The sequence below is a fragment of the Dipodomys merriami genome, unplaced genomic scaffold, assembly GCF_024711535.1.
Source record: "Dipodomys merriami isolate MVZ:Mamm:240054 unplaced genomic scaffold, mDipMer1.0.p SCAF_5, whole genome shotgun sequence".
NCBI classification, from domain to species: domain Eukaryota; kingdom Metazoa; phylum Chordata; class Mammalia; order Rodentia; family Heteromyidae; genus Dipodomys; species Dipodomys merriami.
In genome coordinates, this window is record NW_027206068.1 from 25,289,456 (window position 1) to 25,309,673 (window position 20,218).

At 36.7% G+C, this 20,218-nt stretch overlaps 1 protein-coding gene across 22 annotated transcripts in view; it reads left to right on the plus strand.

Moving 5' to 3' along the window:
* The window catches only part of Nrcam (neuronal cell adhesion molecule), a 278,315-nt gene that overhangs the window by 248,988 nt on the left and 9,109 nt on the right, over positions 1 to 20,218 (plus strand). For 7 of the 22 annotated variants that reach the window (XM_069996201.1, XM_069996200.1, XM_069996199.1 and 4 more), the window contains 7 exons: positions 2,762 to 2,884; positions 3,594 to 3,770; positions 4,768 to 4,803; positions 9,842 to 9,967; positions 11,157 to 11,309; positions 16,518 to 16,649; positions 17,401 to 17,479. In XM_069996201.1, the coding sequence (XP_069852302.1) occupies positions 2,762 to 2,884; positions 3,594 to 3,770; positions 4,768 to 4,803; positions 9,842 to 9,967; positions 11,157 to 11,309; positions 16,518 to 16,649; positions 17,401 to 17,479 (826 nt within the window). Of the gene's footprint in view, positions 1 to 2,761; positions 2,885 to 3,593; positions 3,780 to 4,767; positions 4,804 to 9,841; positions 9,968 to 11,156; positions 11,310 to 16,517; positions 16,650 to 17,400; positions 17,480 to 20,218 lie in introns of all 22 variants that reach the window. The other 15 variants (XM_069996210.1, XM_069996214.1, XM_069996216.1 and 12 more) reach the window with 4 other exon arrangements.

Consider the following 20,218-nt stretch of genomic DNA (forward strand, 5'->3'; position numbering starts at 1 on the left):
ACACTACATTACATTATCTGAAGCCTTGCAGATATGTTGCTTATTTAGGTCATTAGCTTTCTGACCTGAGACACTTTCTGTAGATTCTATAGGTTCAGTAAACACAGCTGAGAAATGTTAGAACTAAATGGGCAATTTAACAAAAATGGGAAATCTAACTATAGAAATGACCCTAAGTCACGGAAATATGTGCCAAGAAAGGAAAATATTTCTGTGACTTAAGGTCATTTTTAGTTTCTTTCTGAATGTACTTTCCTAATTCATTATAAAGTTGAGCTGACTTAAGAGGTGGAAGTCTTTGTGCCAGGTGTAGTGATACATGTCTATAATATCAGCACTCAGGAAATTGAAATAGGTGGTTACAGGTAACAAAAAAAAAGGTTGTAAATTGACAAAATAGGTTGCGAGGAAAATCTTGACAACTATGGGCTATTGAAGGAGGGTAGAAATGAATCAAATACACATGGATGGAGTAGAGAGTGAGGAGGAGTTTGGGTAAGGACATGGGAACCTAGGGGAGAAGAGAGACAGGAAAATGCAGTAGGATAGAGGACAGAAGATACAGATCAGTGGTAGAGTCTAGGCATGTACAAGGTCCTGGGTTGCATCTCTGGCACCACTAAACAACAATCAAAAAAAGTACATGGATAGAGGTTTGAAATGGTACCAAAGTAAGCTTTATCTAATTTGAATTTTAACCCAAGCTAGCCATTTTGACAGGCCAATAACTCATGTAGATCTTTTCTATAAAAGTTCAGTCATAGATTGCCCTGTCCTAATTCCTGGTTGAAGGTTCATGATGTTGGCAACTGTCCAGCAACATCGGAGTCCCAGTTCCCATCTTACTACAGGTTCTTGCCTGTCCTCAATCCCATTTTCCTCGGGGAGGGCCAGGGTCCCTTCTGCGTTCCCCAATGTGGCCTCACAATGGTCCTTTGGACAACTTGGGGGTGGGGGTGTAGAAGACTTGATCAGAGGCCTAAAGGACTAAAAAAAGAACAAAATGCTGTGTCTGAAGACACATAGGTAGGAAACATACTGCTTCTACAGGAAAGTTGGGTGGTGTGAAGTGTTGAGGAAAAGAGGGAAGTCAGCCTTTGGATTCTGGATGCTAAGGATATTAAATTGTGGGCCAGTTGCTCTTGACATATGTACAGACCCTATGTGATACTGAAGGCATTTAAGGAGCTCCATGACCCTCCTCCCCTGAAATAGAATGAAAACTATATGTGTATTTTCCTAGGAAGAGTTTTAGTGGTCATCAGTTTGTGTGTGTGTGTGTGTGTGTAACGTACTGTGGGCCTGAGGCTTGAACTCAGGGTCTTAGTGCTGTCCCAGAGCTTTTTAGCTTAAGGCTAGGACTCTGCTACATGAGCCACAGCTCCACTTCTGGCTTTTTGGTGGTTAGAGATAAGAGTCTTAGCATTAGCCAGGCGCCGGTGACTCACGCCTGCAATCCTAGCTACTCAGGAGGCTGAGATCTGAGGATCGTGGTTCAAAGCCAGCCCAGACAGGAAAGTCTGTGAAACTCTTATCTGCAATAAACCACCAGAAAACCGGAAGTGACACTGTGGCTCAAGTGATAGATCGCCAGCCTTGAGTTGAGGAGCTGAAGGACAGTGCACAGGCCCAGAGTTCAAACCCTACGACTGACCAAAAAAAAAAAAAAAAAAAAAAAAAAGTCATAGAATCTTTCCCTCCCATGTTGACGTTGAACCTGATCCTCAAATTTCAGCCTCCTGAATAGTTATGATTACAGGTGTGACTCACCGTCACCTTACATGGTCATCAGTTTCTTAAAGGGGTCTATGATCACCCAAATGTATGATACACTTACTAGTTAGAGGAAGCTTGGAATCGTATAAATCTCATGGGCAGTGTTGTAAGCCTAAGCTAAGGAGAGGTACAGCAACAAAATGTGGAACAAGGAGGGAATGGACTAAGGTGGTGAATTTACCAGAATTTAGTGTTCTGGGAGATAGTGGAAATGAGACAGAGGGGAAGGTCCGGGTTGTCTCCTTGCTTTCTGGCTAGAGTAAATGAAGGACAATGGTGTCATTAAGGGGTTTCTAGGAAATAAGGTAGAAGAGACATTCATCAGTGAAGGAGTGCTGCCCCAGCCATCCGCCTCAGGAGCAAGTGAATAGAAGACCAGGCATTTCTCCCTTGTGCCAGACTGTGCTATGGAGAACCTAACACCCTAAAGCTATCTCTAGGACCAGGGGTTGTGCCAACATTTGAGCTTCTGTTCTGTATGACCAGATCCTGGGCAGCTGTCAGCTCTAAGGATAAACATGGCTCTGCATCTGGGTATCCTGGCTCAGGCCCAAAGCCCAGCAGGCAGGATGTTCTGACTGTTGGGAGACACCTGGTTGGTTGGGGAAAGCAGTCCTCAGTGGCCCAGAACACAGCTGCTTCCTCTCAAGATCTGTTTGAGTGGTTTTACATAGCAGCCAACTTGCTTTTATTAAAAGTCCAGTAAGTACTGTTTCCTTTAAAATATTTAATTTGGGTCCCAATAAAAGAAATCATTATATATTTTGAGAGGATGGTTTTAATGAACTTAAGTGGAAATGATAAGAAGAAAAAGGAGAAGAAGATAAATAAGTTTATGTTTCAAGTAATGTATTTTCAACTGGATCAACATGTTATTGAAAAACAAAACTTTGATATATTGTGTACACATGACAAAATATGTCATTTAAATAATTCTGAAATGTTTAAAATAAACCTCTTTTGTGACTATGTGTTATCATTCAAGTCCCCAGTGCTCCATCATCTTTGAAGATTATTAATCCTTCCCTGGACTCTCTCACTTTGGAATGGGATCCACCAAGCCACCCAAATGGTATTTTGACTGAGTACACTCTAAAATATCAGCCAAGTAAGTTATTGGGAGAAGGGGAGGGAGAACTCTATTTTAAAAATAGTTGTTACTTTAAAATACAAAATTGATATTTATATTTGGAGGGAGAGAGAGAGGGAAAGAAGGAAGAAAAGAAGGAAGGAATGTAGGAGGAAGGAAGGAAGGAAGGAAGGAAGGAAGGAAGGAAGGAAGGAAGACAGTAGTTTCCTGTATCACTTCAGAAGGAACCTCAGGTTTTAGTTTTTTTAAAAAAACTATGTATATGTTATTGAGAATTAATTGCTCTGTAGAATAATAGAGACCTTTGAAGGTGGAGGACTTGAGTGTCCTATCATTAAGTTAAGTAGGTATTATCTATAAACAGAAAATGGTAAGATGTTCCTTTGACACAGGCTGCTAGAAGAAGAGCTTGGAGTTATTGATTGTAAATGACTCCATCTGCAAAAGCACAAAATTAAAAATTCTATTGTGATTCAACCATAAAATTCCCCTAGTTTATAAGCCAATGGAGAACCTATTTCCCCTTCATATTATATTGGGCTATATTATATAATATTATAATTATATATTATACAATATTATATGTAATATATGATGTTTGTCAAAGAGTGGAAAAGATCGTTTAAGTCATTGTAAACCAGGTTGATGATTTTAATTTGAAGCAATTATAGACAATACTTCTATAGCAGCTAATGGGAGTATGCTTGTTTGTTATTTCTTTTGACAGTTAATAGCACTCATGAATTAGGACCTCTGTTAGATTTAAAAATCCCTGCCAACAAGACACGCTGGATTTTAAAAAACTTAAATTTCAGCACTAGATATAAGTTTTACTTCTATGCACATACATCAGCAGGACCAGGCAGCCATATTACAGAGGAAGCAATAACAACTATGGATGCAGGTAAGATGGGTATGTATACAATCCATAGGGTATAAACAACATGGAATAAAAGTCTCTATCTTTTATATATCCACTTCTTTCCTTCTTGCCATAGAATATTCTTCTTACTGAAATAATACAAATACTTGTAATTACTCATTCTGATATATGGCAAAATTACTTATTTATGAGTAACTATCTGGTATTTGTTTCTCAAGTCCACATTAAACTTTCAAACTAAAAATATTGAAGTTACAGTAAAAATTACAGTATTTTGGATATTTAAATGCAAAGTGTAAGGCGATGTTTTCCCCTGTGTACAACTTTATGCACACATACACATATATACTCAGTCATATAATATATACATATATATGTACACATAGACACTAAGATAGATAGATAGATAATTTCTAGGTCTGGTTCCTAGCCACTGGAAATAATTTGGCAGTCTGTACATTGATTTAAGTCCTCTGTCCAAAAAAATCAAAAGATATTAAACAATGCATTTATTTTGTGCTTGAGCAATGGACTTATATTGTGATGAGATCATCTGCTACAGAGAAAAGAAAATAGGCCATTATAGTATTAGAAAAGGTATTAGCTCTTCCTCTTATACTTTTAAGTGATTCTGAAATGTTTAAGATTCAATGAAAGTGTTCAAAAATAGTATAAAAGTTTTTCTGCATGTCTCTAAATTTTGAAATTGCTTAAAGATTACTCATTTGATTGTCTTCCATAGTGTAAGAAACTGACATTTCTATCCATATGTAAGTTTGAAATCCAAAGCTTGCTTAAAATCTAGGCAAATACAAGTAATATACTTTAAGTAATGTGTGAGTCTGAATACTGGGTAAGTTTGGGGACATAAATGTATTTTTGTTCCCTGTATCTGTACACTTCATTCTTTTTGCATGCATTAGCATTTTTATAAGCTCTATTTTATATCACTATACATGCTCATGGGTATGTTACATTCTAACTATATAGTGTTCTATTTCTGTTTCCTTCATTAAAGCTGGTATTCTTCCACCTGATGTAGGTGCAGGCAAAGGTAAAATAACTCATCTGCATGACTTTCTATATGTGTGAAATTTGCAATGTGAAATGTGGGGAAGTGCAGCATGGGTAGCAGAGAAAAATAAAATATGCCTGGAACAGCCAAAAGGAGCTCTTGGCAGACCAAGGCTTTAAAATCAATTTCTAGTCAAATAAAAAGCCATATATTGAATTCTCCCAATTTTTCCCCTGAAAATGTATCCTTAATGCAAATCTTAATGTTAGCTTTTCAGAATATAATTTTGGCTGGATCAGACAGGACCAAAACTGTGGATTTGTCACAGATAGCCTCCACCTGGCCATGGCACATATCAAGAATTCTGAAGTATTAGTGCCATGATGAAAACAGCCCAGGAGACATTAGATCCACTGAGCTTCCCATGGTACTATGATTCCACCGTACACAGACACATAAACACAGCATACACTCCACCACATTGTACAACACTCCAATTGGAAGTTCCCTTAGACAATGTACTACCTCTGGTTTGGAGATGGATCACTCCACTGGGGTTGCCTAAAAATTAATCTTGCACTTGGCCTTCATATTCTCAACTATGTTACCTATTCATTACCAAACTGTTCCAGTCCCCCCCTTCTGAGTCACAGCCAGCAATCCTCCATGGATTGTGTAAGTTCTCCTGAATTTCTGACAGCCAGGGGTGTCAGAAAAACTTACTGGGAGAATGGTGCTTGGTAAATTGTAATACATCTTTCACCTATGGTGATAAAACATCCTTGAATCTGTGACCCCTAACTGTTGCTCAAGTAGTCTGCTTGTAAAGAACAGTACAGTCTCCGCCACAGGGCACTGTTTCCAAGTGAAGTAGCCACAGTTATGGCTTTTCCTGGGCTACAACAAGCCAAATGAATACAAATAGGAAAGAAGAAAAAAGACCAAAAATAATAAGGGGTTTGGCCTAAATTGTTCAACTCTTGTGAACTTAGGCTTGGCATTTTTTCTATTTTCTTAGATATTTGCTTATATTCAAAGCCTTGATAAATTATAAAATACATATCAGATAGACTTTAGAGTGGTTGAGGAATAACTATATAACTATATAATCATAATTATACTGTATTTGTGGTTTTAGATGAAAGGACAAAATCATAGTAGTTTAAATTTTCTACAGTATTAGAGAAAGATGTAAACTTGCTTCATTTTATATGTATGTTTCTTGTTCTGTTATTGAGCATTAAAGTATTGGTTGTTTCACGATAATGTACCACTATTTGAAACACTCCAGTAAAAACTTGGTTTTCCTTGGGGGAAACATGTCCCTGTGACCAAACCTAGTGATAGCAAAGAAACTGTACTTCAGAGCTGTAGGGTACCGTTTTCTACTGGCTTGTCATGTTAGAATAGGATATAAATTTGTGTGTGTGTGTGTGTGTGTGTGTGTGTGTGTGTGTGTGTGTGTGTGTGTGTGTGTGTGTGTGTGTGTGTGTGTGTGTGTGTGTGTGTGTGTGTGTGTGTGTGTTGGTTCTAGGGCTTGAACTCCAGGCTTCACGCTGTCTCTTAGCTTTTTTGCTCAAGGCTGGAGCTCTACCAGTTGAGCCATACTTTTACTTCCAACTTTTTGGTGGTAAATTGGATTTAAGAGTCTCACAGCCGGGCGCTGGTGGCTCACGCCTGTAATCCTAGCTACTCAGGGGGCTGAGATCTGAGGATCTAGGTTCAAAGCCAGCCCGGGCAGGAGAGACCGTGAGACTCCTATCTCCAATAAACCACCAGAAAACCGGAAGTGGTGCTGTAGCTCAAGTGGTAGAGCGCTCGCCTTGAGCTGAAGAGCTGAGGGACAGCGCCCAGGCCCAGAGTTCAAGCCCCACGACCGACAAAAAAAAAAAAAAAAAAAAAAAAAAAAAAAGAGTCTCACAGACTTTTCTGACAGGCTGCCTTCAAACCTCAATCTTAGACCTCAGCTTCCTGAGTTGCTTAGGATTATAAACCCAGATCCACCAACGTGCAGCTAAGTATGGACTTTAAATGTGATTTTTCTTGACATTGTATGTCAAGAAAGTAAAACAGACTCTGTTTTTGCCTTTAACATGCTTAAGAGATGTTAAAGTAATAATGTGAAAAAATGTGATTTGAACAAAAGAGAAGTGAATTGTTTATTCTGCTAAACAAAACCAGAAAAGGCTTCACAAAGAAAGTAACATTAAACTGGGCCTTGAAGCCTATTGAGTGAAAAAGTAGAAGTGCAGGATTCAAGGAAAGGACAGCTACAATTCTCTACTGTAAAACTAGCCAAACAGCATAACCTTAGAACACAGTACTTATGGAAATGGCTTTAAGAATATATTTAAATGCAAGACTAGGTATGGCAATATATGTCTGTAATCCTAGGTACTTGGGAAATAGACATGAGAGAATTACGATAGATAGATAGATAGATAAATAAATAAATAAGTGAGACCCTATCTCAAAAGTAAGCTGGGTGTAGTGGTGGTTTCACATCTGTGGTTCCAACTGTTCAGGAAACACAGAGAGGGTGATGTCAATCTGAGGCCAACCAGAGCATATTTAGCATGAGACTCACAATGAGACTCACAAGATACTATGTCGGAAATGAAGTTTACAACTTTGGGGAGTGGGGGGAAAGCAGGGAAGGTGGGGAGGGAAGGGATAGTAGGAGAAAAACAAAGAGGGGCAACAATGCTTGACAAGAAATATACTCATTACCTTACTCATATAACTGTAACCCCTCTGTACAGCATCTTTACTATACATATATATGTATATATATATATATATATATATATATATTGAAAAACGAATTGGATATATGGCTCAATGGTAGGTCCTGAGTTCAATCATCAGTACTGCAAAAATAAATAAATAAATAGGAATAAGCTAAATACAAATTTATAGCAGATATTCCTTTACTACAGTATTAATCTTAAATACTTTCACCAACACCTTCCCATGCCCCACATCCTAGCCTCTAATAGTCACCTTTCTACTCTCCTTTGCTCTAAGTTTGACATTTGTAGATTGTACATAGTGAGATATTATTCTGTGTCTATTGTTTCACTTACCATAACATCCTCTAGCCTTATCCACGTTGTTACAAATGGCAGCATTTTCTTCTTTTTCTGAATAATATCCCATTGTATATATGTCATTCATCTTTGTCCATTGGCTGTCAGTGGACACTTGGTTTCCCTAACTTGGCTATTGTGAATAATGCTGCAATGAAACTTAAGGCAACTGATACCTCTTTAAAATACTAATTTCATTTCAATAAAACTAGAACAAAAAAACCCACAAACATAAAAACAATTTAGAGAAGAAGCTCTAGGAGGAAAGGAAATCTGTCATACACACACACACACACACACACACACACACACACACACACACACGTGCACACATACACACACACAAAGTAGGCTGCTCTTGTGTTAGAAGCTCCACTACAGATCTGCTTCAGACAACTTTCATAGGTTTTTTCAAGACCAAATTCCTCAGTTCTATAATTCCAGAATATTTTTAGAGACTTTTTTTGGTTGCCCTGATCCACAGACATTCATGAAATAACTGTTGCTGTTCACTTTAGATTTTTATTTCTTTAAGAAAATCCTCAAAACTGAAAGTAATTATTTCTCATAATTCAGTAATCAATGTTGCTGTGTTTCCCAGAATCACAGAATGTGGATGTAATGTTGAATCCTACTTTAGACATGACTTAACTTCTTTAGTGCATATCTCTTTTTCATCCTAAGAAATTCTACTTTGTTCTTTCAGCAAAAACATTTCACTTCAAATGTATTTAACAAATTTTAGAATTTAACTCTAGAGTGTGAATAAACCCATTGGTGCCTTCTGACTTACTATAGTCATGCATTTTCTCTAGAATAATAAGTTGTTCTTATTTTTTAAGCCACATAAGTTAATGTATCTGTAAAGCTGTCACTTTTAGTTTAAACTATTGAAGTAGAGCTAATTGAGTTATCAGCCTCAGGATATTCTAACAATATTTTAAGGTTGTTAGGTGTGTTATCTTTATATAGGAATGAGCATGTATTCTCCATATCTTAGATTTTTTCCCTCCTATTCTCTTATTTTCTTGTCTTTCACACTGTTATCATTATTAGTATTATTATCAATATCATTATTATGTAGTTGTACAAAAGGATTACAATTTCCTAAGTCAGACTATGAGTACAATGCCATCTTGTCAAAGTAACCCCTTCCTTCATTCTTCCCCATTTTCCTCCTCCCAGCCCTACCCTACCTTAGATTTTTAAGATGCTCTGTAAATTGCACTTTTTTTCCAGAAAATGCTCTGTGACATATACGTAATAGGGAAGATTGTCTTGTTCTCTCAGATGGGTCAAGTGAAGTAGTAGTTCCTGTTCCTTTCACTTTTTTTTCTTTTGTAACTTCTGACAAACTATGTTGGTGATTTCTTTCGCACCTTTTCCCATATGCCTAACACCTAACATTCTCTAATTCAAGAGTTTCTCAGATCCTCAGCTCAAAGTTTGTGACTCAAAGCAGGTCATAAACTACCATTCTAAGAATCATTCTTTCTCACCCCAAAGCAAATTCTTCAGAGATCTGCACTGAGATGACAAAATTAAAAAGTAGTCACATAGTCTTGGAGGTTTTTTTCCAGGCAATCTTTGGTATTGTGTTATGACTTCTGTCCTTGGGATTGTTCAACTATCCCTGTCATCCATGGGTAAATGAAGAAGGTGATGATTGCTGGGACTGTGACTGAGGAACAAAACTTTACCTTGCCCACAACCAATGTGTTACTGCCCACAACCAATGTGTTACAACTCATGCTTTTAATATTATGTGTGTGCATTATTGCTGATGATTTCCAAACACTGACATTTAAGTACAAAACCTTTCCAATAACAAAGTGAAATGAGCGAACCCTGAGTTTGAACAGGAAATTCTAACAATTGTTATCTGCACAATTTCAAAATTTTTAAGCTTACTTTCTATTTGTGTGTATGGCACTGAATTATGACTGTGTGTTTGTTGTTGTTTGTTTGTTTTTCTGTTGCATATTTAGTTCAAGCAGTAAATCCCAGGATCAGCAATCTAACTGCCACAGCTGCTGAGACGTATGCCAATATCAGTTGGGAATATGAGGGACCAGAGCGTGTGAAATTTTATGTTGAATATGGTATAGCAGGCAGTAAGAACCCATTTCATTACCCTGCTTTTACTTGGGGGGGTGCATTTCAATGGGTTAAGAACATTTTTAAAGGATTTACTATGGATTTCCTTGAGAAACAACTTGATCCAATTAAGTAAATTAGAGTTACCTGAAAAAAAAATCAACAGCCTACATATATATATGTATGTATATATATATATATATATATATATATATATGTATGTATGTATATATATGATATATAACCAGGTGCCTCTTTTTATACATTACCAATAACCAGGGGCATAAGTTCCATTACATTTGTATTTTTCATATCTTCATACTTAAAATATCCTTACCACATAAATATGAATAATAGTGAATAATCTGTAAGTAGGAAAGAAGAAAAGGACTTTTTTTCAATTTAATTGGGCTTTTTAGTAGCAAAAATCACTATGACTCAAAAGTATTCTTTTTGCCCAAACAAAAAAGGGTATAAAATTATGACTGTGGGAGTTTCTGCTTTGTTTGGATATTTGGTGTATTGCCAAGACAGATACATTTTGGCCACATCTACTAGGAGATGGACAGCTTTAATTTCCAGCCTTTATGAAAACCCAGTGCCTTTCCTTAGTGCAATATTCTTTGAGTGAATAATAAACTCATGGGCAATGAATGAGTGAACTGACATTTGGCAAAATGCTGAACATAGTCCAATTTGCTGCTTAGGCATTTATCATGAAAATAAATATTTTGAGAAATAACTATTCCTTTCAATAGAACAATACTTAGAAATTTTTGAATCTATAAATTGAAATAAATTTAAAGGCATTAAAGCTTATCAAAAGATTTACTTGTGAATCTGAAAGGACAGTTCTCCTGATAGTTTGCTTGAACTGTTTAATAAGTAACAGTTCTTTAGAGAAACTCAATAGTTTACTGAGGCAAAGTACATATAAGAAACCTTCCATTGTATAAAAAAATACAGTGGGAATGTATATGACTGATGTAAAAATCTAGAGATTCAGTATTTTAGGAATATTTTCATATGCCCTTCGTTTTAATTCATTAATTTATTGTGATTAGATTTACAATAATCTAAAATGGTAAATCTAGGAATCCTAGATTTTGTTTTTGGCTTTTAATGTGTTTTCCATTCTTGAGGCTCTTAAGTGACTTCTAGTCCTTTAAAATGTTCAAATTTGTTGTTTCTGCCAAATTTCCGTAGGCAAAGAAGAATGGAGAAAAGAAATTGTAAATGGTTCTCGGAGCTTCTTTGGGTTAAAGGGTCTAATGCCAGGAACAGCATACAAAGTTCGAGTTGGTGCTGAGGGGGACTCTGATTTTGTGAGTTCAGAGGATGTGTTTGAGACAGGCCCAGGTGAGGCACACACCACACCAGCTTTGGCTCTCACACAGTGGTGGGAGCCATGGGGCTCTAACTGGAGATGGGGTGGGTGGAGCTGTATTATGGGTAGGACCATGTATATCTCTATGGGGCCCTGTTGGGTTGGAGTTTTGGTTTTTAATTATCTTTGGGTATTTTTACCAAATGAGTTTACTGAATTGGGCAAATCATCTTCCAATTACCTTATTGCCAAAATCTGTTACCAAAAAATTTTAATGTGATTTTAACTTTCTAAGTTTATTTAAATCATCCAATTTTATATAATTTACATTATGAACTTTCCCTTAGAGTTAATACAAAATTTTTTTAATGTCCTAAAGTTGAAATAATTCATCAGAGTAACAATTCTTTATGTCAAAATGGATAACCCAGCAGAACCCTGTAATTTGATTAGATGACTGATATATTATATGAAACAAAAAATTGTACAATTTCTGTTACACTTCATTGCAGCAAATTTTACTGTCTGTATATGTTATGTGAATGTTACCAAAATACACAAATATAAAAATGTAAAAATGCAAAAGTTCAAGAAACTTTGTATTTGCTCAAAATATGACAACCAATCCCTGCTTGCTTAAATTTAAGCAAGGGTTATGTGGCATGTGTTTATTTTGTGGCTTATACACTTATCTTCAACCACCCCATGCCTTCTTGAGAAGACATTGCATATCCTATGTAACCCATAAATGAAATGGATGATTGGTAGTGTTTTTCATTCATGAAACTTATGATTCTTAAGATCATTTCTTAAAATTTTAAAAATACACAACCAGGGCTGGGAAGGTGGCTCAGTGGTAGAGCGCTTGCCTTGCATGCATGAGGCCCTGGGTTCGATTCCTCAGCACCACATAAGCAGAAAACAAAAAAGCCGAAAGTGGTGCTATGGCTCAAGTGGTAGAGCACTAGCCTTGAGCTGAAGAGCTGAGGGACAGCACCCAGGCCCAGAGTTCAGGCCCCATGACCGGACCCAAAAATAAATAAATAAATAATAAAAATACACAACCATAAATTTTTTAAAGAGAAAAACAAAAAGTAGTATCTGATATCAAACATTAAGTTTCAAATATCCATTTGCTGCCACCATGCTTTAAGAAAATAATATTCCTTTCATACTGTTCCTTATACTTTCATATTCATTTATATACAGCATTCTAGGAAAATGTATTAAATATATTAAACCTAAAAGGAGAATAATCAAATGAGAATATTTGAGTCACTGTTAATTTCTTAAGGCTTTTGCTTGTTGTTATTGATAACTTAATTTCCAAGCAGGTGGGCACTCATGAAGTGGGTGCTGTTACTGCTCACCGATCCCTCCATGTCAGTCTGAGAGGTGTCAGTCTGAGAACCTGCCCATGCTGGAGCATGGAAGAGCCAGGATCAGAAGCCTGACCTTCCAACACCTGAACAGAGGCTCTTTTTTACATCCACTGTAAAGGTCATAGAGGCCACCCCCCCCCCCAGGAAATAGGTTTTCTCACAAATGATGCGTTTAGTTAGTACACTTGTTCAACCCCTTGTTCTGGACCCCCTAAGGACTCCATGTGTTCCTGGTTTGCAGATGAGTTAGAGTCACTCTCAAATTCAAGTGGTAGTTTCCCACCCCCCTTTTTCAAGAGAAAAGAAAGCCCTTTAGAAAATCACATTGTTTCTTCTTTGCTAGCATAATACCTACTATTCCAGCAGCAACTGCTAGGTAGTTCAAGGTGAGTGACTGTAAGGGGTAAGTCATTCCTCTGTGCCAGTGAGGGAGAGACAAGACAGGGCCACATCCAGTTATTGTCACTTTCTGTAGATAGATGACACTACTAAAAAGAAGAAATATTGATGAGAGTCCAGCCTCAGTGAACTCAGTACTGCTCAGAACAAATATGGTCAGCACTGTTACACTCTGCTCTGTGTTCTTCCATCCCAGTTACAATCCTGAGGGTTACAGAATGGACCCAAGGGGAAGCTCTGACCTACTGCTCTTGCTCCTCTCTCCCCTAGTGCTAGGTTTTACAGTGTCAGCATGTCAGTACCTGATGTGAAAGCAACCAGTTGGTTGCTTCTAACTCCCTGCCTTCATGAACAGTTTCTCTGAGTTCTGACTTAAGGAACCTATCTTAACTTTTCATGTCTACTCATTTTGTGAATCATCTTAACACCATCGCTCCCTTTCACAGTCTGGGCGTTCAAGGTTTATTTCTTCATTGTCTTCTGTAGCACAGACTGGAAAACAAACCAAAGACTAGGGGCTGTGTCTAAAGCTAAACTTCTTCCCATATTCCTGGCATGATTTCTTAGCACCACCCCACTCCATCTCCTTCCCTTTTTCCTTGGTCTCTCAGCTCACATAGGATGATAAGGCAGATTTCTGTTCTAACAGATTTTTGGGGAGAGGATGGGGTCAGCAACTACCAAACTTTGGAGAAGGTTGTCTTTCTAAATATTCCTAAATATTCTAAATGAACAGGACAGTTTTATACATAGTAGAGTCTTTAAAAGGACTGTAGAAAAAGTAACCATTTCTCTCACAGGGTCTCTTCCATGTTTAACCCAGAATTGTATTTCCTCAGAGACCTCCCAGCCCAGACCTCCCAGAGTTCAGGTTGTCCACAGACAACAAGCACAGTGAGAACAGAAGACTGTTGTTAAAACTAACTTCTATGCAATAAGCAAACTTCCTTCCTCTACTTTATTTTATACATGCATATTGTTTATATGTGTTTGGTTAACCTACTGCCTATGAAATATTCAACTTTGTTGTAAAAAAATGAAATGAAGTGGAAATTCTCTTTCATTCTCCAACCATTTCCTACTGATATCTATTTAGTGAAGTCCAGATTCTAGAAAAAAAAAAGACCCAGAGATTTCATCTGTATGACTGTGTCTGTATGTGTCTTAATTGTGAGTAATTAAGATAAGCTAGAATGTCTGAAGGGATCTTGATGCCCCTTGCAGTCATTCTGGGCTAAGACCCCTTAGTTTTATAGCTGGGAAGTCAATCAAAGTTATTTATATCTACAGAACTTCTGTATTATATAACTCCTAATACTCTTGGGTGTATGCACACATTTACACTATTTATTTGCCTGATTAATACTAAATAATGAGACAAGGAAATATTAAATACGTTTTTCTTTGACATAGAAGCTAAAATTCAAAGGCCAAATTATATGTTGTGTATCAAGGAAACATAGCCAGGCTTTACAGTTGCATAGTAGCCAGTTGTCCACCAGTTCAGTTTTGGCAGTAAGACAATATCTATGCCAGGGCTTAAAAGCATCTTGTTGCATTGCCCCCTATCAGTTCATTTAATTAGACAAAAATGTCAGTGCTAAAACTAGGACAAGGCTGTAAATCACTGAATGGATGAAAGACAAAGATTTCTCTATTTTAATCAAGATGATTTATGCCACTTGGTTTGGGGCTCGGTTTTGATAGAAATATATTGCAAAAAACATAATGATGAACTTTTCTAATTCTTTTATCTCAGTACAGAAAGTCTCTAAAGCATTTTATTGTGTGTTCAGATGTTTGCAGATGTGATTGCTCAATGTGTCTTTAGTAATGCATATTATCAGTACAGTATAATAGCCAAGAACAGGCTCAGGCAGACCTGGATCTGTCTCCAACTTTTGGGCAAGTTCTTTACTCTTTTTTGGCTTGGGTTTATTTTAATGCCTACCTCAAAGTCCAACTGTGAAGATTAACTAAGACTGTACCCTTAGCACAGTGTTTAGCATATATAGTAAGGGTCCAAAATCGCAAACTATTATTATTACTGTCATCGTCATCATCACCATCACCATCACCATGACTATGACATATATATGAAAAGAGAGTTTCTTATGTTTTTGTTCTTCTTTTATCTGGTTACATTACAGCTTGAAACTTCTCTACTGAGGCACAAAGGACTATTGAGAAAGACTATTCTTTTTATTTCTAGTCCACTTCTCATTTTATTTCTTAAGCATATTTCCAGACATTTTGTACACTTTTCTTTACACTTGATTTGGAGCATTTCATCTTTCTCCCTTACTTTGTATATAGAAAGGTGTTGATATGATGCTGGGTTTGCAGCATAGAGAAAACCTGGGAGATGTATACCCATGTTATCTCTGCATCCACAGTCCATACACATCTAATACAACTACATGAAACATTTCCAGAAGAAATTCCGACAAATTAAAGCATGAGCAGGCATGCTTGTGAGATCAAAATAAAACCTTTAAAACCTTTAATGTTGACTATGGTCAAAATATTTTTTAAAGGCCTTTAATGAAGGATTAACTCAAGTTTATTTCAACAAATCCGCATGGGCATGTCTGAATAGCCATTGATGCTGCACTTTGTCCCACTGATTGACACTTTTGAATATTACTGGAAGTTTTCTTAAGAGTGTTTCATACTGTGAGTTTTTTAATAAGGGGGCTTAACATTTATTAACTCAGAATAGAGGAAGGTATAAAGAAAACGTATACATGCAAATGAGTATATTCTCTTTAAACTGGTCATTTGTTTAAGTAATGATTCCACTAACCAAGATATATTTTTAAATCTTTCGAACAGATTATAAGCAGTAACAAATATCAATCCTTTGGCAATAGATCTAATATTTTGGAAATTTCCGTTTAGAGTTGAGGTATTTTTGAAATAAGAAGGCTGGTTTTCTCATGTGGACAGATTTCTAGTGAGAGCTATCTTCTTTTTTAACAGAAGATTTCCAAAACACTGGGAAAAAAACCAAAAACATGGCAGCATCACTGCAATGACATTTTAGTCTCCAAAAGTGGTTTCTTTTGAAGGAAAAATAGTTCATTAGATGTATACATTCAGTTGTATTTAAACTGTTTTATATTCTTCCCATTGTCCTATAAACAATAGCATTTTAATTGGTTTATGAATATGCTTCTATTGAGAATATCCAGTTAAAATAACTGAATTCAGTATTTAATGGGGGTTGTAGCATTTAATATTATTAGTATTCAGGTTTCTCTATTTGAATTTTCTTTAGTAAGAAAGGATTTCAAAAGCTAAATCTTGATATCATTCTGATTGATAGCTGATAAGTTGCACTTTGGGGCCATGTGTAAAGTATATGTAAATTCATACATGATAGCATTTTTTTTAAATCAGAGACCAATACAGCTCTCATCTGCCCTAACCCATCAACACCACTGATTTGTTTTCCAGCAATGGCAAGCCGGCAGGTGGATATTGCTACTCAGGGCTGGTTCATAGGTCTAATGTGTGCTGTTGCTCTCCTTATCTTAATTCTGTTGATCGTTTGCTTCATCAGAAGAAACAAGGGTGGTAAATACCCAGGTAAGAAAGATTAAAATTGCTTTTTTTGTGTTATATAATTACTATTAAACTAAAAATGATCCTGTAGACCATAACAGTTTATCTTCTAAGAGACACAAATTTGTATTTTCTGTTCATCAAAATGGGTTTTTTCAAAATCTGTTTTTCTATCATGACAAGCCTTAACAGTGTTAAGGATCATAGGGCAATTGGAGAAACAAATTAGTCTGCCCTCTGAAGAAATTAGTGGCTCTGCTTCCTTAGACTCCACAAAAGTTATGAATAATGAAGTAGCACAGATTTGGTGGGAGAGGAGGGGGAAGAACATGAGGTTTTCCTGAGAATATAATGCTGGGCCCATATTGTAATATTTCATATTGTGATGTGGCATTATTTCCCCTGTAGATTATTTATTCAACTTAGTAGGCCCACTGAATTTATATTTTCTTTACCTGACCATCTTCTTTTCTGTTAGAGGACAAAACTGCTAAAAATCAATAGATTTACAAATGTAATTTATTCCCATGAATATAACAAATGAATAGATTTTTTTTAAAGGAAGAACTATTAAAAACTTAGGAATCATTTTACTATCAGAGTCAACTTTATATGCTAACAAATGCTCATTCTATTGGAATGCCTCAAAAATGACTAAACTACTAAAACTCATTCAAGGTCACTTACATGGTTGCACATGTACTCACCCAGAGGATAAATGCCCTTGCTGTAGATCTCAGATCATTGTGTAATAATGTCAAAATTGATTTTTTAGTTAAAGAAAAGGAAGATGCCCATGCGGATCCTGAAATCCAGCCAATGAAGGAAGACGATGGGACTTTTGGTGAATATAGGTGAGCCTCTGCTCCTTCTGTGCTTTGTTGTATCTGCCCCACACAAACATGGTCCTCAAATGCTATCCTGAGGATGGGGCTTGGCCAGCAGCCTACTCTGTCTGGTAGTTGTAGTTCCTTGTTTATAAGTTTAGAAGCACTTCAAGGTCTAAATGTTTACAGACACTCCTGATTAGCACATCCTCACATTCCATTAAAAATAAATCTCCATGGCAGTCAGAAATTTGGAGTAAAGCGTAACTTCCATTTAGGCTTATGCTGTGTATTGATCATTCTACAAAGCCAGTGTGTTGCACAGATACTTAAAACAGGCAAGACCCTACACATCCTGTCTTGTAAAGGAAATGTGCTTTTATAATATCAATGTCAAAAAATGTTTTAATCTCCAATTCTTAGTTAGCTTTCCTCAAATAATTCCTATACATATACCCCTGCCTGTTAGTCACAAAGCAATGACTAGGTAGGTTTAGAAGCTGTTAATTATTAAGAAATACCAGAGCCCTTTACACAGTGTGCCAACGCTCTTAGCTTGATTTCCTCATTAGGAAGTAATTTATTTTTATTTTTATTTTTGTCAGTTGTGGGGCTTGAACTCTGTGCCTGGGCACTGTCCCTGCGCTCTTCAGCTTAAGGCGAGTGCTCTACCACTGGAGCCACAGTGCCACTTCCGATTTTCTGGTGGTTTGTTGGCGATAAGAGTCTCACAGACTTTCCTGCCTGAGCTGGCTTTGAACCACAATCCTCAGATCTCAGCCTCCTGAGTAGCTAGGATTACAGACGTGAGCCACCAGTGCCTCGCAGGAAGTAATTTTAATTTAACTTATATACTTTTTTTTTTTTTTTGCCAGCCCTTGGGCTTAAACTCGGCCTGGGCACTGTCCCTGGGCTCCTTTTGCTCAAGGCTAATACTCTACCACTTGAGCCACAGCACCACTTGCAGCTTTTTCTGTGATTAATAAATTGGAGATAGTCTCACAGACTTTCCTGCCCAGTCTGGCTTCTAACTGCAATCCTCTGATCCCAGCCCCGTGAGTAGCTAGAATTACAGGTGTGAGCCACCAGCGCCTGGATGTATTAAATTCTTTAAGTATCTTTTTAAAAGTATTTTACATAGGTCTTTTTAGAGAGACAGAAATGATTATTTTAGACGTTTAAAAACACAAGTGAAATATCCATGTACCTTAAATATTAGGATTCTTGTATCTCAAGAGGATTCTTCTATTTATAAAATGCCCTTTACATCCTGTACTTCTTTTTTTTAATAAGCCTCTTGATTATATTTTAATAAGCCTCTTGATTATACTTGAGTATACAAAATAACCATTTAAATATGTACTGAGGCCATATTAATGCTTTTGTTTTTCCAGAAGAAAAACTTGAGATGAAATGCTTCACTATTGTGATTTCCAGGTGACATTTGTCAATAAGATATTTGTGTTAAATATTAACTGTTTCTAGAGCTTATTTTGGGAATTTTCATGTCAATATCATGAAGTGTAAAATACTGGTAAGGATGAGAAATGAACTAGTTGAAGGAAAACCATTTTTTTAACAAAATTGGTTACACATGTTTCCAGGTAGATGCAAATGTTTTGTCCCCAAACTTTCCTGTTCCACTCTCTTCGACATAGATAATTACGGTTTCTGAAAATTCTCACAAGTTTTGAATCTTGTGATACAGAACGATAGCTGGTGAGGGTTGTCTTGATGTCATGTTTTGACTCTGGGGCTGAAAGTGGAAACCTCAGGCAGGACCCCACCCACCATGCCCAAAAGGTTTTTATAGCACATTAGAATAATCTATAGATGGCCATAGCCCACCACAGATACACCTTCCCTCGAGGACTGGCAATCTTTGCTGATTTACTCAATCTTCACATTTCTCCTGTAAGCAGTGAGCTGGTAATTACTAAAGATCTTGTTTTTAGAGTTCTTGAGGCTATAATCAGATTCAAGGTATGCACACCAGCCTCTTGTTTATTGTTAAGAGGCTACATCTTTAATATAGCCTTGAAAAGTATATATTTGCATGAATTGAAAACAAACAATTGCGCTTCATACATTCTCCACATGGTGATGGATTTCAATGCTGCATTATCATGCATTAATGAACATGCAATGTACTGCTCACTTTGTGGGTCTCAGATATCAATCTGCTATTTTATTGGTATGAAACCATGACCTTAAGAATAGGACTTTCTCTGAGTAATTGCTAACTATCCCATTAAAACTTGATGAAAAGTGAGGTTGAGTTTGTGAACTAGCTAACAATCAAGAGGCTATTAACTTTTCTTTCAACTCAGCCATTACCTGTGATTATGTTATGTTTAAGTTGCCTAAGTCTCAGTATTTTTCATCTATAATGACAATTGTTCCCAAGTATTAGATTATATTTGAAAGTTTCTTTTCTAGTTCTGATATTTGTGTGTTCTCTTTGATCTATCTACTAATTTTTCATATGATTTTGTTTCCAGAGATGTACATAGCAAGTATTTGGTTACTGGCCTCACAATCACTATTTGATTTAAATCTGTTTGATCATCTTTCTTTGTGTTAATTCATGCCTGCTCTGTTTTTGAAGCATTTTCAGTGGCTGTCCTTGACTTTTGTCTTGACTTTCTCAGAATAGAAATACTTCATTTGGGCTACTGAGTGCAGACAAAAATACTTGTCACACATGTAATGATATTGATCTTGAAGGAGCCAAAGGAAACAAATTTCTGATGAGAGTCTTCAACT